The following is a 21,077-nucleotide window of genomic DNA, read 5'->3' as shown; positions in this document are numbered from 1 at the left end:
AGAGACAAAGTTTGGAGCTGAGAAGAAAGGATGGACCATCTAGAAACTGCCATATCCGGGGACCCATCCCATAATCAGCTTCCAAACGCTGACACCTTTGCATACACTAGCAAGATTTTGCTGAAAGGACCCAGATATAGCTGTCTCTTGTGAGACTATGCCGGGGCCTAGCAAACAAAGAAGTGGATGCTCACAGTCAGCTATTGGATGTCTCACAGGGCCCCCAATAGTGGAGCTAGAGAAAGTACCCAAGGAGCTAAAGGGATCTGCAACCCCATAGGTGGAACAACAATATGAACTAACCAGTACCCCGGAGCTCTTGACTCTAGCTGCATGTATCAGATGATGGCCTAGTCGGCCATCAGTGGAAAGAGAGGCCCATTGTTCGTGCAAACTTTATATGCCCCAGTACAGGGGAACGCCATGGCGAAGAAGTGGGAGTGGGTGGGTGGGGGAGTGGGTGGGGGAGCGTGTGGGGGACTTTTGGGATAGCATTGGAAATGTAAATGAAATAAATACCTAATTTAAAAAAAGAAATAATTATCAACTCAGGTAGCCAGGTGCCACACAGCTGTAATTCCAGAACCGGAGGGTAGAGGCAGGATTATCAGGAGTTCAAGGTCATCTATGACTATATAGCAAGTTCATTGTCAGCCTGAGCTACATGAGACCCTGTGTACAAAAGTTATATTAAAAGAGAGAACAGGAAGGCCAGTAGTGGTGCATGCCTTTAACCCCAGCACTCAGTGACAGTGCAGATAGAAGTTCAAGGAAGGCTACCCTGGGCTACAGAGCAAGTTCTAGAATAGCCAGGACTACACAGAAAAATGCTGTCTCTCTCTCATAGACATACACACAGACACAAAGACACACACATACACAAAAAGAAAGAGACAGACAGAGACAGAGAGAGACAGAGAGATCTACAAATGGAAGAAGATTATGCACAAGGGCATGTGGCCATTGCTGCCATCTGTGAGAATTGGTCACATGGGTTTGTGAGTGGAGGCCTCCTGTGGAAGAACTTACTGGAAAGGTAAAGTTGACTGAAGTGGGGAATTGGCTGGATGGACAGGTACCTTGTAGGACCTTTTGTCATGTTTTCCTTTGTAATTTTGTTTATTTGTTTTCTGAGATAGGGTCTCATGTAGCTCAGGCTGGCTTCAAACTTACTATGTAGCTGAGGACAACCTGCACCCTTACCTTCCTGCCTCCCCTGTCCAGCAGTCACAGTTGTGAGCCACAATGCCTGGCTCATTTGCAGGGTTTTTTGTTGTTTGTTGTTGTTTTTGTTGTTGTTGTTGTTGTTTCGAGCCAGGATTTCTCTGTGTAGCCCAGGATGTTCTGGAACTCACTTTGTAGCCCAGGATGTTCTGGAACTCACTTTGTAGACCAGGCTGTCCTCGAACTCAGAAATCCCCCTGACTCTGAATCCCCAGTGCTGGGATTAAAGGTCACTTGCGGTTTTAAAATGTCAAAATTTGTCCATGTGTTCTTTTCCTATTTTTCTCTTTCAAAGCTTTAAGAATATTTACTTATATAGTATGTTACAAATGTTTTTCTTGTTATATAATACATTGCCAGTTTGCCTGGTACCTGCAGAGGCCTGAATAGTATGTTGGATCCCTGAAACTGGAGTTACAGAAGTTGTGAGCCACCATGTGGGTGTAGGGAACAGGACTGAACTGGGGTCCTCTACAAGAACAGCAAGAGCCCTCTCTCCAGGATCCTAGTCCCCTTAGATTTTATTTTCTACTCAAAGAAGAAGCATCCCCAAATCACAGTGTCCCGGCCTCTATCTCTTGACTGGTGGCATGTCTAAGAACCTCCGAGTTGATAGAACACTATAGGCTAAGTCCTGTCTGGGAGGTGCTTCAGGAACAAGAAATGGAAACAGACCCTTGGTGCTGGCACATAGCTCTAATTCCAGCGGACAGAAGGCCGCAGCCAGATAACTTTGAACTCAGGGCAGCCTGGTCTACAGAAAGAGTACACTGCCTCAAAAACAAGAACCAAAACTGAAAACGCAGAACTACAGTCCTGGAGGGCCTGCATAGAGGGGCACAGGCTCTCTCAAGACCCCCCAGTGATGGCTGACTGCCAGATCCTCTGTTTTCTTGCTTCACGAACTTCCTATCTCACAGCCTTGCTTCTACAACGGTTTAGTGTCCTCTTTCCGTATCACCTACAGCCTGGGCTTCAACAGGAGTCAGGCAACCTCTCCCTGCCTCATTGGACATTGAGCTTGACAGGGTGGCCAGTGCTGGCTGGAAGTACCACCAGAAGCTACCTACATCCATCTCTGAACAGGAGCACAAAATACCAACTTCTCTAACCACAGCGAGTCTGCCCCAAGAGGACAAATGGGACTGCTGGTGGCTGAGGGGTCACCACAGGCCTAGGATAAGCATACAGATGAAGAGCTAGCTGCTCTCCATGGAGCCCACTACCCAGGGCTCTAATCCACACCCCAAAACAGATTAGGAGCATATCATGACTCTTTGGGAAGGGATAGAAATGCCCTAGTTTTATTGTAGGTAATTCATTTTGGAAACTCAATTAACAAAACACATGTAAAATTGAAGCCACCCTGGGAACACGGAAGTGTAGGTAAGAATAGGACAGCCAACAGTGGGAGGGTGGTACACCTGGTGATGTTTGGTCCAAAGAATCCCTTAGTGGCGAAGGACAAGAGATGCAAAAAGAGATGTTGAGATAATCCAGGAATATTGATCGGGAAGGAAGGGAGGAAGTAAGGAAGGAGGAAGGAAGCAATGAAGAAGGAAGGAAGAAGGGAGGGAGGGAGAAAGAAAGAAAGAAAGAAAGAAAGAAAGAAAGAAAGAAAGAAAGAAAGAAAGAAAGAAAGAAAGAAAGAAAGGAGGAAAGAAGAAAGGAAGAAATGAGGGAGAGGGAAAAGGAGGGTAAGGGAGTGAGAAGGGAACTGGAGTACCTAGAGGAAGGGACAATGAGCTGAGCCCAGGAGGTGGCTACTAGGATGTTACTGTCAGAGGCAGGCCCTCGGGAGGCCCTCAGGCAGTAGACAAAACTGTGAAACAAGGTGAGCAGGACACCCCAGAAAAGAGGGCAGAGTTTGGGGTGGTAGCGGGTAAAAGGTAGAGAAGCCAGGTTGGACCAAGATGGGAGGTGTGGGGTCCCCTGCTCAAATACTAGTATTGGAGAGAGAAGACCTAGACCCAGTGAAGCCATGTAGCTCCAAGGCCCTCACCACTGAACAATTCACACAGGGAAATGTGTCTCTGGCCTGGAGTCCACTTAGAAATGTCACCCATCAGATACATCTTGCTAACCAGAGAACTGACCATCAGAGAGCTGCAGAAACTTTCCTAAGTGAGCCAGGACCTGACTCCAGGATACCCGGCTATGGGATTGTGCTGGTATGATAGTCCCAGAGAGGGCAATGTGGAAACAGCTACACTGCCAGCCTGCCCTGTGCTTGTGGCTCCTCTTCATGATCAACAGCCCTGCACCACACAGCCTTGCCACAGACCCTTGGTTTCCAGCTCACGCACAAAGCATCCACTCACCTCACTGAACACATATCACTGCTGTGTCTGTGATTTATCATCTACCAGATGCCACTAGAATACCAAACTCCTTGTACCTGCTCTGCAGATATCTGCTGGGAGGAGGCTGCAGTGCAGACAGCCTTGGAGGTGTTGGAGGAGAGGCTTCGTTTCCCTTATTTCCCATTCCCTTCCCAATGGCTTGAAGATCTGCTCCTTACCAAATATTTCAGAGGAGGGAGCTCCAGAACACAGGGCTGTGCCTCTGCCCAGCCTTTGCCTCCTCCCTGGTATCAGGCTGCTAATTAGAATGCATGCTTTGCATTGGTTTAGGACATTCTTGCAGTTGTGGTTATAGTACACACACACACACAAACACACACAAACACACACACACACACAAACGCCCTTGTTCCCAGGATGTACTAATACTAATTTGGAGGCAGGAAGAATTTGGCATAGCTAGCCTCCAAGCAGATCCTGAGTGACCCTCATGGATGCAAAGAACAAGGCGTAAGCATCAAGGAGGATGGAGACCACCCGGGAACATTCAATCCATGTTTCAGGGCTATCCCTGAGGCGTTGAGGGTTCATGGGACGTAGAAAAGGGAAAAGGAAGGGTCTGAGCCTCGGGACCTAGTTCTGAGGAGCAATGGCTTGAAGATCTGCTCCTGCATGCAATGTCATTTAAAGAAAGGGTGGTGACAATGGGAATGTGTCTGGCCATCTTAAGCACCTGGGACCAATGGCATAAGCAGTATGAGATAAGGAAGAAGAGAGGGTAGGATTGACCCTTTTCTGAAACTCCAGTAAAGAAGAGCTCTATGTAAAGAAGCCTTAGTCCTGGAGGGACTCCATGGATCATAGTCCTCCCACCCTGCCATGTTCCACTACACCCAGATGGGAAAACACACCTTTACAATGCTAAGTGCTGCTGAGACTCTTGAATCTCCAGCAGCTAGCCCTGAGCCATAGGAACTCTCAGACAGTGCAGTCAGTGACAGTGACTCCCCTTACCCTCCAAAGGAGACAAGGATTCAGTACAGATGCTTGGGATAGAGGGCCAACAGTCATAGAGCAAGCTAGCCAAAGAACCCCCAGGGAGGAAAAGAAAGCAGGCTCCCAGCAGCAGAAAGCCCCCCACCCCCACCTTAGCCTCCTTCTTGACAGATACACCCCATCACCTGGGAGAGTGCATCACCAGAGAAGCCCATACTTGAGCAGGCAGTCAGGACCTGCTCCAGTGTTTTCCAGTCTCTTGGTTCTTGAAGTATAGATGCTTGAGTCATGCTGGAGTGTGGTCCCTACTCTCGAGTGCCCTGCACTACAATGGCACATTCCTAGGCAGGAGAACTAGGTGCTCTGGCCAAGAAGATGGAATTTAGAGTCAAAACTGTAGGCCCAGAGGGGATGGTGGAGGATGACAGAGCCTCCAGGGAGTGGTAAGCCGTCTCAGGTGGCTCAGCTAGGAGTTAGCAGAATGAGTCCCATTGAGAAAGAAAAGACCTAGGTTAGAGCTGGGCTCTGTCCTTTGGGTTTTGATCTATCCTGGGCCCCTTCCCTGCTAACATCCTGAGAGGCAATGAGGTTCCAAGGTGCCTTTAGCTGGTACGCAAAGAAGCTCTTGGCCAATAAAGTGGTTGTCAAAGCCATGATCTTTTAATGCTCACTTTCATGAACCTGCTAAGTGGAGCCCACAAATGCTGCATGCCTCATAGATGCTTCCTGGCACTTGCCCATAGATGCCTAACAGAGACCTGGATAAAATATTTAATATGAGGGACCTCATTTTAGCTCTCCTGGATGCACTGAGACAGCAGTAAAGATCTGTGACGGGCTCAGGCTTCAAAACAAGAAGCTAAGACTTTGAATCTTTCAGTGTATATTGTTTCCTAAGTGGAAAATATTTTATTAGCTAATGCCTCTAAAGAGACGTTTACTTCAAATCTTTGTTTTCAAACAGTGAGCTTTAAAGTTCTGAGAAATAATTGTTGCTCCATAAGATTCAGAGACAATATCTTTTTTAATATTTAGGGTTTTAGTTATACTGGAAAATTGTGGTACAAACTTGCTTCAAAATTTTATTTTCAAAAGCTTCCAGGATATGTTAATTGGCTAAGACCTCACCTTAAACTCACCACAGGAGAACCTAAGCCTTTGTTAGGTGCTATCAAGTGAGATTCAAATTAACTGGTGAGAACCAAAAAGGCATTAACAGAAAGGAGAGGAAACTTCTGTAATCTATTGGTATCGATTGTAATTGGTGGTAATCAAATATTAGCTACATATTCTAGTTATTGTTATTAAATGTGTCCACAGCTATTCTTTGGCAAGAATAAACATTAATGTAAAATCATCCTTATTCACCTCAAAGTTTTAACATCCTATTATAAGGCTGCTGTGGTGCTAATTAAGAATTAAGAATTCCTTGTTCCAAACAGCAGTTGGTTATTGCAGAATATTGATATTTGACCTATTGCATACCATCATTTTAAATAAAATTGATACTCATCCTAAAAATAATTTTTAAAATGTTTTTATATCTTCTATAAATTCATGCATGCATACATCCCATTTACTGTATTTAAAAACAACCCTTCTATGGGAGAAAAGTATATGTGAATTGGATCACATGTTTATTCATTTGAGTTTCTGCCTGCTTCAGCACAGATAATTAAATTTTGTGCTGTACATGGTGTTTTAAAATGTTGAAGATTGCTTGGAAAAGACCTGTTAATGCAATGCCACGCTAGATTTATATCCCAGGTAGATTATGGATCTTATACAAAAATAATAGGCCATATAATCTCATTCTTTACATCATCAAACTAGTAATGGATTGAGATAATAATTTGGAACTTTAAATGAATAAATACATAAATAAATACATAAATAAATACATAAATAAATAAATAAATAAATAAATGTGCATGTCATATTGTAAAGATTTGCTCTCAGTGTCCTCAGTTTCTACCTGTTTCACACATTGGTGTTAATTCTCGAGGACTTTTACTTAATCAATTATTGTAAATGGATACTCATTTTTGATTTTTGAAAAATAAAATATGCACATGTGACTATTGATACCTTTTTAGTCTTTCTAATTACAACTGCTTTAACAAGACAAGCAACTAAAAGTATTACCTGTCATTACCTGTGTTGATTTTTTTTTTTTGGCTTGGTGTTCCAAATCAAATTAAAACTGGCTATTACAGCCAAGCATTTAAGATGTTTTGTCAAAAATTTAATGTTACCCATGTTACTGAGATTTTTATAATTTTCAAGGAAACAGTACTGTGGAACTTTAAATCTATATCTTCAAAAAAAAATTTTTTTAAATTTTAGATGCCAAATATCTCGCTGAGTGTCTATGGCACCCTACAAGCAGGCATACTCACAAGATAAAGGGATCCACTTATTGGCACATGGCATGATCCTGTTCAGATACTTAATATGGGGAAAGGGGGAGTGTTTCTGTTTTTTCCACAGAATGCTGCAAGAACATGATAGCTTCCAATGTGACAGGCTGACCTGTGAGTAGGAACTGACAGTGCCCTGACAGTGGTGACAAGAAAGCTGTATTGAGTGCACAGAGAAGGAGAAATCGGAGAGAGCACACACAAGCAAAATAAAGAAATTCTTCCTATCTCTACCATGGGCTACAGCAAGGAGAGCCGACCTGGTGTCAACTTTGGAGACAACTAGAAAAGCTGACTCATGAGGTGGAGGGACTGCTACAAGATTTCATCAGAGACACTGTTTTTGGCCATTCAGACCAACTCCCCTCTAGCTGTAAAAATTGTGTACCTTACCTGTATGCTATATTGTTAAATAATTTTAAGAGTTAAGATCGCCAATCTTGGCAAGTCTTTTCATAGTCATTGTAATTCTTGTCATTTAACTAATTGTGTAGATCCTAAATTAGACAAGGAATCTGCTGTTATGATTTTGTTAAAGAGACCTGCTTATGCTTTACTGCCTATAGAGTTAGGAAATGATCCTTGGTTTGAGAATTCAGGATTGCAAACTTTAAAAAGACTAAATGAACTTATTAGTCCTAAGAGATTTGTAGCAGCACTGATTTTAGGAATTACTGCCTTAATTGCAATTTTAACTTCTTTTGTATTATCTACCACAGCCTTAGTTCAGCAACTGCATACCGCTCATTTTGCAAATATGCATAAGAACATTTCTGTAGCCTTGTCAGAGCTGCATATTATAGATAAAAAATTGGAAGCAAAGGTTAATGCCCTAGAAGAAGTAGTGCTGGCAATAGGGCAAGATATTGCTAATATTAAGACCAGGTTAGCTACTAAATGTCATGCTTCTTTCCAATACATTTGTGTTACCCCCTTACCTTATAATACAACCAGTGATTGGGAAAGGACTAAAGCTCATTTGCAGGGAGTATGAAAAGATACTGATATTTCTCATGACTTGGAACAGTTAAAGGCAGAAATTTCAGATATTAGTAAAAGTCATTTGGACACTTGGAACATTGATGAATTGGCTAGAGATTTGAAAAACAACCTAAGTGCATTGAACCCCCTGGATTGGGTTCAATATATAATCCTACTTGTTATTATTTTTGACATTGTTTTACTAATAATCGTTGTGTTTCCACTCATCTTTAGAGTGCTCCTGAGGTCTGTAGCTACGACGAGGCAGGACATCCTGGAACTTCGGCTGAAAAATACAAAAAGAAAGGGAGAAATGCCACGCTCTCCAGTTGAGTCAGCTTGACAAGCTGAGAAGCTTGAAAGCTACTCCGAGGCAAAAGAGTTTCACTGAAACTCGCTCCTGGAGTCTGGTGTTCTCTCTAACCCATACATTAATTTTCCATTCCCACGTTAGTCTAGTGTATGGATCCACATGCTCTCTCTTAGTATTATCCTATTGTAAGTGCCTTTTAAGATTGAATTCTGACATGGCTAAAGCCAGTGTTCCAACAGTCCTAGAACGTCCTTGAGCAAGACCTTGGGCTTGGAATTCAGTACTGCCCCTGGTATTACACTATCACTTTGAGTAAAAGTTAGATCACCTCCCTTCACAGGAATCTACCATCACCAAGGAAGAAAGAAGTTTCTGACCGTAGGAGAAACCAGAGTAGATACTTAGAACTATAGCTGAGTTACACCCATATACAGGAATTTACAATGGTTTAGGAAGTAGATCCGTCTGTGGTTTTAGAGTATTGCATTATTCATGAGATGGTTAGCTAGAACGGAACTCCCTAGTTAGAACCATGACTTGGGTGTGAAAGCCCTTGCCCTAGGAGTGAAAAGATCTCACACCTGGTTTCTAAGACTATAGCTGACCTTAGATAGGGCTGTCTCAGTTATTTTATTGCCCAGTCCCTGCCAGTCTTTGCGTTTTCATTCCTCTGTTCTGTATAAGAGTCATTAAGCATCCGGTTACCTCATTTGTACCTTGTGGGTATGTCACCCAACTTCCTTATTGTCTTCTGCATAAAAAGTCTGATGTTCGATTTGACAAAATACATTCAGATCCAACACAACCTCTCCTGTGTGCATCTGTCTGTCAATTCATCCTACGCTTTGCCCACCCAAGACTAGAGACCTGTTCCACGAAGACAAAGGGGCCCAGAGGGTCTGCGGCAACCTACATTCACTGGATCACTTGCCCATCACACACAAACCAATCCATATGCATAAAACTTAATCAACAAGGTAAAAGTGCAATGTAAAAGAAGAAAGAAGGGCAGCTGGCAAGGCTGCACGGAAAGTCTCATCCTACACCGCCAGACCTCTCTCCCTCTGCTCTTTCCCAAGCCTGAGAGGCCCCACAAGAGTTGGGAAATCAGAGAAGGTGGAGAAAAGAACAGGAAATCCCCAAGAACTTTTTTCTTAACAGAAACTTCTACTATAACAGGATGGGAGCCATGTGGGTGACTCTCCTCACTAAGCTAGACTCATCTGGGTCACACCCACTCCAGTCACCCAGGAAGCTCCTATTCACACCCTGCAGCCTGTTCAGACACAAACATCCCACCACTCCTTGGGGGCAGATTTCCCAGACTCCATGGTCACTCTCCCCAACATCCCGAATGGCATTTCTGACTTTCTGTTAAGACTTACACTTCTGGGACATCATTACTGTGGTTTTCCCCTCTTTGGACCCTGGTAAGTATGTTTCAGCCCCAGGGTCTCTGCATCTGCAGATCCTCCACCTCTCTGCCCTTCTTGCTGTCTGTTTCAGAGAGGGTCAGTCCTTGGGTGTATGTGCTTTCTCTTGGAAGAGGGAGGCCTCTAGGATTAGCATCAATTCTCATCTACCTTCAGACTCTGGTCCTGCTTTGTTCAGAGCACTTCCTCAGATCAGGTACTGAATTCCCTTTTCGTGTGTGGTGTGTGGTGTGTGTGTTACACACTATATTAGAGTTTCATTGCTGTGAACAGATACCATGACCAACCATGGCAACTCTTACAAAGGACAGCATTTCTTTGGGGTTGGCTAACAGGTTCAGAGGTTTAGTCCATTTACATCAAGGAGGGAACATGGCATCATCCAGGCAGGCATGGCACAGGAGGGACTGAGAGTTCTATGTCTTCATCTGAAAGCTGCTAGCAGAATACTGACTTCCAGGCAGCTAGGATGAGGGTCTTAAAACCCACACCCACAGTGACATGCCTACTCCCACAAGGCCACACTTACTCCAAAAGTGCCACAGCTTCTAATAGTGCCAATCCCTGGACCAAACATATACAAACCATCACACACACCCTCATGCACACACACATGCACCCTCATGCACACACACATGCACCCTTATACACATACACACTTGCATGCTTTCCCATGTAGGATATAGAGGTTGACATGAGAATGTTTTTTCCTTCTTTTTGCTTTTCTTTACTTCTCCCTAGACAGGTTTTCTCTGTGTAGTCCTGGCTATTCTGGAACTCACTCAGTAGACCAGGCTGGCCTCAAACTCACAGAGACCAACCTGTCTCTGCTTCACGAATGCTGTAATTGAAGTTGTGTGCTACCACTGCCCAGCTATTTTTTTGGTTTTAAAAAAGATTTTTAAATTTCTATTCACATGTATGTATGTATGCCACGTGCTTAGAGAGGCGGGAAGAAGTCAGGGCTGTGGAACTGAAGTTACTGGTGGCTCACAGAGCCAGATGTGGGTGCTGTGAAGTGAATTCACAGTAGTAGTTGTTTGTAAGCACAGAGCCAGGTCTACAGGCCTCAGAGTTCTGCCGCTGTTTTTGAGTCAGGGCCTCTCTCTGAACCCAGAGAGTACTTATCATCATTTTGTCTAGACTAGCTGGACAGAACGACCCTAGAATTGGTTCCTGTTGTCTCTATCCCACAGTGCCAGGGTCACAGCAAACAAGGACATATGTGGCGCTTTACACGGGTGCTGGGGATCTGAACCCAAGTCCTTATGCTTACACACAGGGAGCACTCCACCTCTCAGACTGCGGCTTCCTGCATTTCTGCATTTAATACTTTGCCACTGTGAACCCCCACAGTGCCCACAAACAAGGCAGGATACACACACTGTTTATAACTGTGAGTCAGGGCTGCATGACATTTCAGAGGTTCAGCATGAGGCCCAAGAGACTCTTCCTATCCTGAAGGCTCAAACACTTTGTGGCCTCCAGGGTTAGGGACTCAGGAAGGAATGTGAGGGATGTGGGTGAATTAGTCTTCTAGAAAGCTCCATTCTGGCACAATAGTGACAGTAGAATAGACACGCAGAAATGTGTCACACTAGGGGCTGTTCACTTGCCAGATGGTGATGTCCCTCCTTTTGGACAGCAATCAAGCTATGGGGTCCCAAGTAAGGCTTCTTGTTCCTTCCCAAGAGGTCATTATCATCAAAGATGCTCATCACCAGACCAGACCTTTTACAGGCCCCTGCTTCTGTATGGGACCAGCAGGACATCTGGGCAGCCAGTTCTCAGCGGTGGAGGAGGGGAAAGCAAAAAGCAATGTGTGGGTGTGTGCCAGGGCCAGAGCTAAGGAGAACTCACTGCCCTGCAGCACACAACAGCTGCCCAATGAGGAAGTGATAGTATCCCCACAGGGACAGAGGTCGGCCAGCTAACAAGATGACCAACCCAAGCAGACTAGGAACTGGCAATGGGGATAGCTGGAAAGACATGAAAGGCAGGGCAGATCCAGGCCATCACGTTCCTCACCTAATGTCCAGCTTAAAGGAAACCTTAGGGAATTAGCAAGTAAAAAATCTCAGGACACAATCGATACTTGACTACACAGTAGAAGCTCAAAACGGATCCAGAGGGACAGACACCTGTATTATACAGTCTTCTTCCTGTGGGCTGAGTCCGCACCCTGTGGTTTTGAGACAGGGTCTCATGTATCCCAGGCTGGACACTGAACTCATTATGTAAAGGACGATGACCTTGAACTCCTGATCCTCCTGCCTCAATGTCCTAAGGGCTGGGGTTAGAGCCATGCACCACCACATGCATTTATTTTGTGGTGCACTTAGGGATAGACTTTAGACTTGAGTGAATCTTAGGCAAGCATTCTACCAACAGTCATAGCCAACTCCAGCCTATCCTCCCTCCTCTCCCTCCCCCTCCCATTTTCACGTGACACAGTCTTTTTTTTTTTTTTTTGAAACAAGCTTTCTCTGTGTAGCCCTTGCTGTCCTGAACCTAGCTCTGTAGATCAGGCTGTCTTGGAACTCACACAGATCCATCTACCTCTACCTCATGAGTACAGTTATTAAAGGAGAGCCTCACCACCATCTGGCTATGATAGAGTCTTTCTATACAGCCCAGGCCAGCCTTGAACTCAAGACACTCCGCAGTCTGCTGAAATTACTGGAGCACAGCACGCCTTAAGTGCTCTTTTGAAGGATATGTAAGACATTGCTGCAAGCAGGAGAGGGCAGAGGCCTCCAATTCATTCCCCCAGTCCCTCTACGGATCTTGTGCAGTCAGTCCTGGTGGGATTGAGCCAGAATAGGCTTCTCTGCCTTGCTGCTCAACACCCAGGCTCAGGTTGGCACTTTGGCCCCAGGCTTGATGCAGCAGGTTCTTTGGGGTCCCTGAGCCAGCTATGGAATGACTCACACATGGGCTCCTGATTGGCTGGGATGACAGGTCATATCAACTGTGCTCTGATGCTGCAGGCCAAGAAGCCAGCAATGGCCTTTCCCCAGTAGCCAGGGGAATGGCATGGGGCCTCTAGGACTGACTCTGCATGGTCAATGACTCAGGCTGCCCTGGCCAGTGGCCAGCACCCAACACTCCTGAGAGGGTCCAGCAGTAACCCAGGGGTGCTGAGCCAGGCCTAGCATAGAGTAGGGTAGAATATCTCTCATTGCCCTGACTGAGCCTATGTGTGTCCCTCTCTAAAAGGAGCTGCAGTTTACTGTGTCAGGCTGCAATGGGACATGCAGATTTGGTGGTCTCTGGGTCAATCCCTGCCTACAGCCTTCCCTTCTAGCCATATGTTCTTGCTACCTTGATTTCTCTGAGTCCTGTCTCCTTAGCTGTAAACCAAAAGTGAAGGTCCCTGTGTGTGGAGTTTACAGCCTATTTTTATGAAAGGAAGGGAAACAGAAGCTATGAGGAGAGACAAACTGAACCACCAGGCAAATGCTCGGTGGGGACTTGGAGGACTTTTACTGTGAAAGACCACAGGCTTCCTCAATGAGCTCCATCTGAGTACAGCACCCTGTGAGGAGGGAAGCCACCGACCTGAAAAGCTTCTCTTGCAGGTCACACCGAGTGCAGTGACATGTTAACTCCTGTACTTCAAAGAAGAAATGAGGAGAGGGAAGGAAGGATGTACCAAAGCAAACATCAGCCCAGGGACCAGAGGCTCCTGTTGCTGAGGACAGGTCTAGTACAGGGGCCCAAGCACCAAGGCCTTGCTAGACACAGGGATGGGGTTTCAGGAGGAAGGTCCCTTCTCTCATGGCAGCAGGTATCCTGGGAAGTCCATGCCTACTACTTGGGAATAGGAGTGTGAGGGTTAGGGACCGTCAGGCAGTGGCTCACACTTCATACCATACACGCTGCAAAGTTTACAGACACACACACATCCCAACACCCCTCCCCCAACACAGAGATGTGTTACCTCACTGAGTACTCAGAGGCACCCATCCCTCCTAGCTCCAGTGATAGCCCAGGAGGAAAAGCTGTTAGGAGGAGGACTCTTCAGAGCACCACACAGGACTCCGGAAGATATCCCCCTTGGGATCTCGCTATTCTTACACACAGGAATATGAGTCCTTTGCTCATTCATTCATCCAGCCACCTTTACCAAGTATGCATGGACTTGGCCTGAAGATGTGCTGAGCGAATGACCCTAACCTTCGGCAGATGGAGAAGATGCTGACTGGTGGACGGGAAAGATGGATGCTCAGAGGAAGCCTCAGTGTGCACAGAGGTGAGTCACTATGACATAAAGAGAGCAGGAACATGTGGGGAAATTAGGGAGGGAGGGAGCAGGTCATTATCTACAACCACAGAGCTGTCACTCAGTACACATTGAGCTCTGAGCTGCAGGCTGTGACTCATTGCACCCCCATCTGCCTAAACCATCCTTCAATCCTCTCTGGCCACACAGAACTCCACTGCTTCTGTCTCCATCCCTACAGCTGCCACTGGGCCTTTGCTCCCACACCTTCTTCAGGCTCTCTCCGAGCTCATATTTCTTATCCTTCCTGGAATACTTGGTTGAAAAGGGAAGCCTCTACACACAACCTTCTAAGCCTAACCTCTTTCCAGCTTTACTTTTTCCAATATTATAATGAGTTCAAGGCCCAGGCTTTACTTTGCTTTTCTTTGCCAATAGAAGCCAGAGCCCTCAAGCTCACTGGAGACAGAGTATATTCTTAATACATGCTGAGCACAGCCATACTGCCTGCCAAGGTGGAGAGCTAACAGCAAGGCTGTGCCCCAGACTTGTACACGCTTTCATCCACAGACAGGTGGGTGGGAATGGAGGAGGTGCCCATCATCAAAGGGATCCTTTTACTGATCATCCTCTGACTTCTGACCCCATAGCAAAGTTCTGACATAAGATTAAGAACTATCTGACCCAGACTTTCCTCATTCAGTGCCAAGGTGTGTTTGGCTACAGAGGAGTCACTGGGTGTACACCAAAGCATCCAAGGGCCTCAGGATGAGAAGAGACACTATAGGCTAGAACTTGTACTCCTCTGACCTCTTTGTCTGCTCCAGCTTCCAGACATCAGTTTCCAGGCTTGACTGTACCCTACCATACACTTGTGCATGGATGGCATCTGGAGTCGAGGACCCTGGGGCCTGGAGGCATGTATGCAGGTGACATTCAGTCATATAGACTCAGGAACTGCTCTCTTTAGCCCCAGCACTGCACACGATATTCCACTATGTCTATTTTCGATTGAGGGGACCCAAAGACCCTCTCTCCGAAGACAAGGGCCTCTTACTGGGTATCTCCTTCAGACTCACTGACAACCTGGACAGAGTGTCTACGGAATGTGGGGGAGTGAAGAAAAAGGCAGCAGGAGATATCCTCTTCCTCCAGAAGATGAATGCCAGAAAGGAACTCCACCCACAGGAATTCCTGAGGACACCCTGTGCCATGAAATTCCCTCTATGAATGCTGTAGCAGCTTGGGCTTGGGGTAGGGGTGAGGGAGACCCAGCCACTCCCAGGTCTGCTGGGAAGTGCTGGTCTAAGTCTCTAGGGAATTTGCTGCACTTACCAGAGCCAACGACAGAAGTACCGCTTGACATTTGCCTCTGCATCTTGTTGACCTCTTGAGGTAGCAGCCATTGGGATTAGAAAGAACCATGAAACATGCACAATCTCTGAAACAATGGTGGTGATGCTGGCCTCATGGTTAAGTAGGCCTGGCTCATCCTGGTACTTACAGGGTTCTTCTTACCTCTCAGCCTCAGTTTCCTGACCTGTCCTCTGAGATCACTGAAGAGACTGTACCCACAGTCTCTGTAAATGCACCCCTTTCATCCATAGCTCTAATGCTCTGCAGGCCTATTGGCCTTGGGGTGACTTATCTAGGGCCAAGTGGAGGCCAAGACAGAGCAGGGATCAGAACCACTGGGGGATGATGCACAGGCTCAACAAGCTGCTAGACCATGCCCATGGAAAAGAAGACCACAGGTCACATAGGGCACTGGCACCTGGGTGAGCTCACAACATCCCTTCACTTGTCCCAAGTACCCAAGTAAAGCTGATTGTGTGTGTGTTTACGTGAGTATGCACGTGTGTACCATGTGTGCATTTGTGTATGCATGTTCTGTGTGTGTGTGTGTGTGTGTGTGTGTGTGTGTGCATGCGCGCATATAGTTCATATGATCCTCCATTAACAGAAGCCTGGTGAGATACTGGTGATCCTCTGGTGGAATAACATTGTCACAAAGCCAGTGTGGGTGATGGTCATGGCCATGGCTCTCTGGACTCAGAATATTAATTATAACTCAAATGGTGACTGGACATTTTTCCCTTCTGGTCATTAGGATGCTTGATGGAGCATCCTGGCTGGGTTTGGGAAGGCTCAAAATAGCAACCAAGGTCCTGCTCTGGGCCATATTGGGGCTGACCCAAGCCAGGCCTTTTCCTCAAAACCCATATTGCCCAGACATACTTCCCTGACTCAGAAAATGGCACACAGAAAATGTAAACATAGAGTAAAAATATATCCCAACTCAGACAGCACACTACCGTCACCAATCTGGTCAAAGATACACACAGTCAGCATCATGAATATAACTTATTCACCCTTGTAGAGCCAGCTCTGAAGGCCATCTCTTTCCTCCCTGTCTGCTCCCCACATGGGGACTGGAGGCCTATTCCCAATGAACAATATTATGGGACTGTTCCTAAATAGTCTTGTACCTCACTCAAAGCTGTCATTGTCCACTGAGATCCTCAGGACACCAAGGAGGGAGGCCCAGTGTTACCTCCATTTCCTTGAGAGGGAAAATGGGGCTCATAGGGAGGCTAGTAATTGACTCAAGAGCTAAGTGGCAGTCAGAATGGGACAGGAAAGTCCTGTCACCCGAGCACATCTTCTCTTCTTAGGCTACAGCACTGTCTCAGTTTCCCCTTATGGTGCAGAGTCTTTCCATTCACAGCAATGATCATACTTGCAATGTTCTTCCTGAACCAAGCAGTGGTTTGCCACAGAGTCTGTTCTAAAGAGCAGGAGGACCTAGGACTTCCCTTGCTCTGCAGACTGGGGGTAGGGGTGGGGACTGTGTGTCTGCCCTCCTCCCAGATTGACTGGACACCATGAAGTCAAGAGGGCATCACTTCATTCATTATCTTGCATCAGTGCCTAGCCAGGAGCTATAAACAAATCAGGCACTCAATACTCAGTGTTTTACAAAGGACTACCCCTGAATTTAGACTCAGACCAAAAATCCAAGATCTGGACTAGAAAAGCCATGCAGTTCCCTAACAGATCTGTGCACATTAGGGTAGGAATATGCACGTTAGTGCAGGTGCCCGAGGAGGCCTGAAGAGGGCACCCGATCCCCCAGAGCTGGAGTTACCAGTGATTGTGAGCCTCTCAACACGGGAGGAACTGACTAGGGTCTTCTCAAAGAACAGTAAGAACTCTTAAGCACAGAGCCACCCCGCCATGCCCATATGTATTTTTTATTAGATATTTTCATTATTTACCTTTCAAATATTATCCCCTTTCCTGTTTCCCCTTTGAAAATCACCTATCACTTCCCCCACTCCCTATGCTCCCCTACCCACACACTCCAGCTTCCTGGCCCAGGCATTCCCTTATACTAGAGCATAGCACCATCACAGGACCAATGGCCTCTCCTCCCATTGATGACTGACTAGGCCATCCTCTGTTACATATGCAGCTGGAGCCATGGGTCCCTCTTTGGTTGGTGGTTTAGTCCCAGGGAGCTCTCGGGGTTCTAGTTAGTTCATATTGTTGATCTACCTATAGGGCTGCAAATCCCTTCAGCTCCTTGGGTCCCATATGTATTTTTTTTTAAGATTTATTTATTTATTATATGTAAGTACACTGTAGTTGTCTTCAGACACACCAAAAGAGGGTATAAGATCTCGTTACAGATGGTTGTGAGCCACCATGTGGTTGAACTGGGATTTGAACTTGGGACCTTTGGAAGAGCGGTCAGTGCTCTTAACCACTGAGCCATCTCACCAGCCCACCCATATGTATTTTTAACTGACTTTATTTTAGGGCAGTTTTAGATTCATAGAAAGATTGAGAGACAGGCACAGAGACATTCCCTGAACCCATCTGGTCAACACCCTCCACCAGAATGGGGCATCTGTAGCATGGACAATCATTGCCCTCACCCAGTCTACAGCCTACACAGCATTCATACTTTGAGCTGCATGTTGTGGGTTCACAGATGCATGTCTTCTACAATGTATACAGACCAGCTTCACTGACCTCGGATACCCTGTGCTCCACCTTGTCCATATTTTCTCAAAGTGTCTCAAAGCCCCCAGATTTAATAGGTTTCAGGAGTTCTGATTTGACACTCATGGGGTCAAAGTGCAGGCAGATGGTGGAACCTGTGGAAGGTCATCAGACACACAACCTGGTGGTTGCAGCAGAAATCACCAGGCAAGTAGGTATACAAACAATGTCAGCTACTGATTTCCTCATCCTGCCTTCCCCACAACCTTGGTCAAGAGCCATGTTCCAAGGGGCTCACTGAGGGAGAAGAGACTCTGGGACATTCCATGTCACTCTTGGCTATGTGAAACACCCACAATGCAAATTCCTCAGCCCAGGACCTGCTTTTGGCTTTTATCCTTGTTAGCAAAATTGATCACACAGTACACATGACATGATTTCATGCAATCAGGAAGAAAAGTGAAATCATGATACTTACACAGAAACAGAAGGAACTAGAAATCATTGTTAAGCAAAATGAACCAGAATCAAAAAGGGAGGTGTGTGTAGGGTGTGTGTGTGTATGCATGTGAATGTATGTATATGGTGTGTGTGTGCATGTGCTGTGTGGTGTATGTGTGTAGTGTATGTGTGTGAATGTAAGTATGTGGTATGTGTGCATGTGTATGTGTGGTGTTTGTGTATATGTGTGAATGTATGTATGTGGTATGTATGTGAATGTGTGGGGGTATTGTGGTGTGTGTATGTGTGTTACTGTACATGGTGTGTGTGCATGTGTATCTGTGGTGTATGTGGGTGTATATGGGTGTGAATGTAAGTATGTGGTATATGTGCGTGTGCGTGTTTTTGTGGGGGCATGGTTATGTGTGTGTGTTTGGTGTATGTGTGGTGCATGTATGTTTATGTGCGTGATGTGTGTGTATATGTATTAATTAATGTATGTATTTACTATGTGTGTGTGTGCATGTTTGTGTGGGGGTGTGTGTGTGTGTGTGTGTGTGTGTGTGTGTGTGACCTTATTAGCAGAGACCCCAGAGGACTTTCTTCCTGTATCCCAAGAAAATAACTGTTGGCCATGTTTCTGCTTTGTCTGTTGGGTTCTGAGGTTACAAGTGTGTAAAACCACATCTTACTTTTAATTGCATTTTAGTCATTGGGCACAAGTTGTTTTTACAGCCAACTTGTTGTGGTAAATATTACTTGTGGAATTCTTACCACCACATAAACTACAGAGGTATAAAATAATAATAACAATAAGAAAAGAAGAAATGATAATAAACTAATAGTAAGAATAAGAAATGATACTATGAAATAATAACAAAATAATAGGAAAGATAATAAAAAAGAAATAATATTAAATAATATAATAATGTAGTAAATGATAATAATGTGAAATAATAAAATAATAATGAGAAATAATAATAATTATTATAAGCATTAAAGCACCAGCATGGGGCAGATACCATTCCTCTATGCTAATTTCTCTACTTTTTTACTAAGAACTGTGAGATATCACTCACCATATTCTCCCCCCCCCAACCCCCCAGACAGGGTTTCTCTGTATAGCCCTGGCTGTCCCAGAACTCACTTTGGAGACCAGGCTGGCCTCAAACTCAGAAATCCGCCTGCCTCTGCCTCCCAAGTGCTGGGATTGAAGGCAAGTGCCACCACGCCCGGCTCACTTGCCATATTCTGCCCAGGCTGCTCATACTCTCAGGCTCGCCCTCCTGGCCATGCTCTCCCAATCCATCCACCCATGGGACCTTTTTCCTGCTTCTTCTTCCCTCTCCTTCATGGTCTCTTCCAAAGACACCGAGGCCGAGAACTGAAATTCCATCAACCTTTCTTCTTGCCAGCTGCAGGCATTAGATGTGTTTACTGATTGATCACAGGAGGTAGGAATGATGTAATCACAATCCCCAAAACTATCGTAAAATATGGGTCCAGAGTCGAGGATCTGGTATTAGATCAAATGTTACTCATACTGTTTCCTCTCAGGCTGAACATCTGAAACCTAGAACATAACAGTCCTTTTAGACAAGGCTACATCAAGCTAAACAATTAGATAGACTTATAGATAGATAGATGAATAGATAGATAGAATTATATATATATTTATAGATATATAGATTTTATATAGATTTATAGATAATATATAGATAGATATCTATCTAGATTTATTGATATATGGATAGATATATAGATGTATAGATATATACAGATAGATGTATAGATATGTAGATATATAGATTTATAGGTGATATATAGATATATAGATGTATAGATTGAAGATCTATAGATGATATATAGACATAAAGATGAATAGATAGATATAGAAATATATAGATCGATATATATCTATATATTGATATATTGTTGTAGGGGGAAATGTCACATAAGGACAGGTCAGTGTACTGACTTCGGGGGTTGAAGAGGATGGCAACCAGATAGGAAGAACAAAACTGTGAGCTAACCTGGACACTTCAGACCTCCCAGCCAAAAACCAAGGAGCATCCAGGGGCTGGCTCATTGCCCCAGGCATAAGTGTAGCAGAGGACTGTCTTGTCTCTCTGTCCACAATGATGGGACAGGAGCAGAATGTACTTGAATAAATAAAAAAATTAATTAAAAAAGAAAAATTGGAACATAATGTGTGTGTGTGTGTGTATATATATATATATATATATATATATATATATATATATATATATGTTATCTGGCAGAAAAAGAAAAAAGATACATCAAGCTAAACATATGGATAGACTTACAGATACATAGATGGATGGATAGATTTAAAAATATACATATATGTATATATATATATATTTATAGATATATAGATAATATATAGATTATATATATTTATTGATATATGGATAGATATATAGATGTATAGGTGTATAGATATATACATATAGATATATAGACATATAGATTAATAGGTGATATATAGATGAATAGATAAGATATAGTAATATGTAGATCGATATATCAATATATTGTTGTAGGTTGAAATGTTACATAAGGACAGGTCTCTGTACTGACTTAAGGGGGTGAAGAAGATGGCAACCCGATAAGAACAAAACTTTGAGCTAATCTGGACACTTCAGACCTCCCAGCCAAAAACCAAGGAGCATCCAGGGACTGGCTCATTGCCCCAGGCACATATGTACC

At 44.7% G+C, this 21,077-nt stretch overlaps 1 protein-coding gene across 12 annotated transcripts in view; it reads right to left on the bottom strand.

Annotated features, from left to right (window-relative positions):
* Gm9222 (predicted gene 9222) overlaps positions 1-21,077 on the bottom strand; it is a 58,104-nt gene that overhangs the window by 12,420 nt on the left and 24,607 nt on the right. For 2 of the 12 annotated variants that reach the window (NM_001382839.1, NM_001382841.1), the window contains one exon: positions 6,688-8,210. The exons of the other annotated variants lie outside the window; for them this stretch is intronic. In NM_001382839.1, coding sequence (NP_001369768.1) covers positions 8,084-8,210 — 127 coding nt within the window. In that variant the 3' untranslated portion in view covers positions 6,688-8,083. Of the gene's footprint in view, positions 1-6,687; positions 8,211-21,077 lie in introns of those variants that run through there. 12 annotated transcript variants of the gene reach the window in all.

Source organism: Mus musculus, chromosome 12 (assembly GCF_000001635.26).
Source record: "Mus musculus strain C57BL/6J chromosome 12, GRCm38.p6 C57BL/6J".
Taxonomy (NCBI): domain Eukaryota; kingdom Metazoa; phylum Chordata; class Mammalia; order Rodentia; family Muridae; genus Mus; species Mus musculus.
The sequence above is the reverse complement of the archived record's forward strand: the minus strand, read 5'-3'. Positions and strand labels throughout refer to the sequence as shown.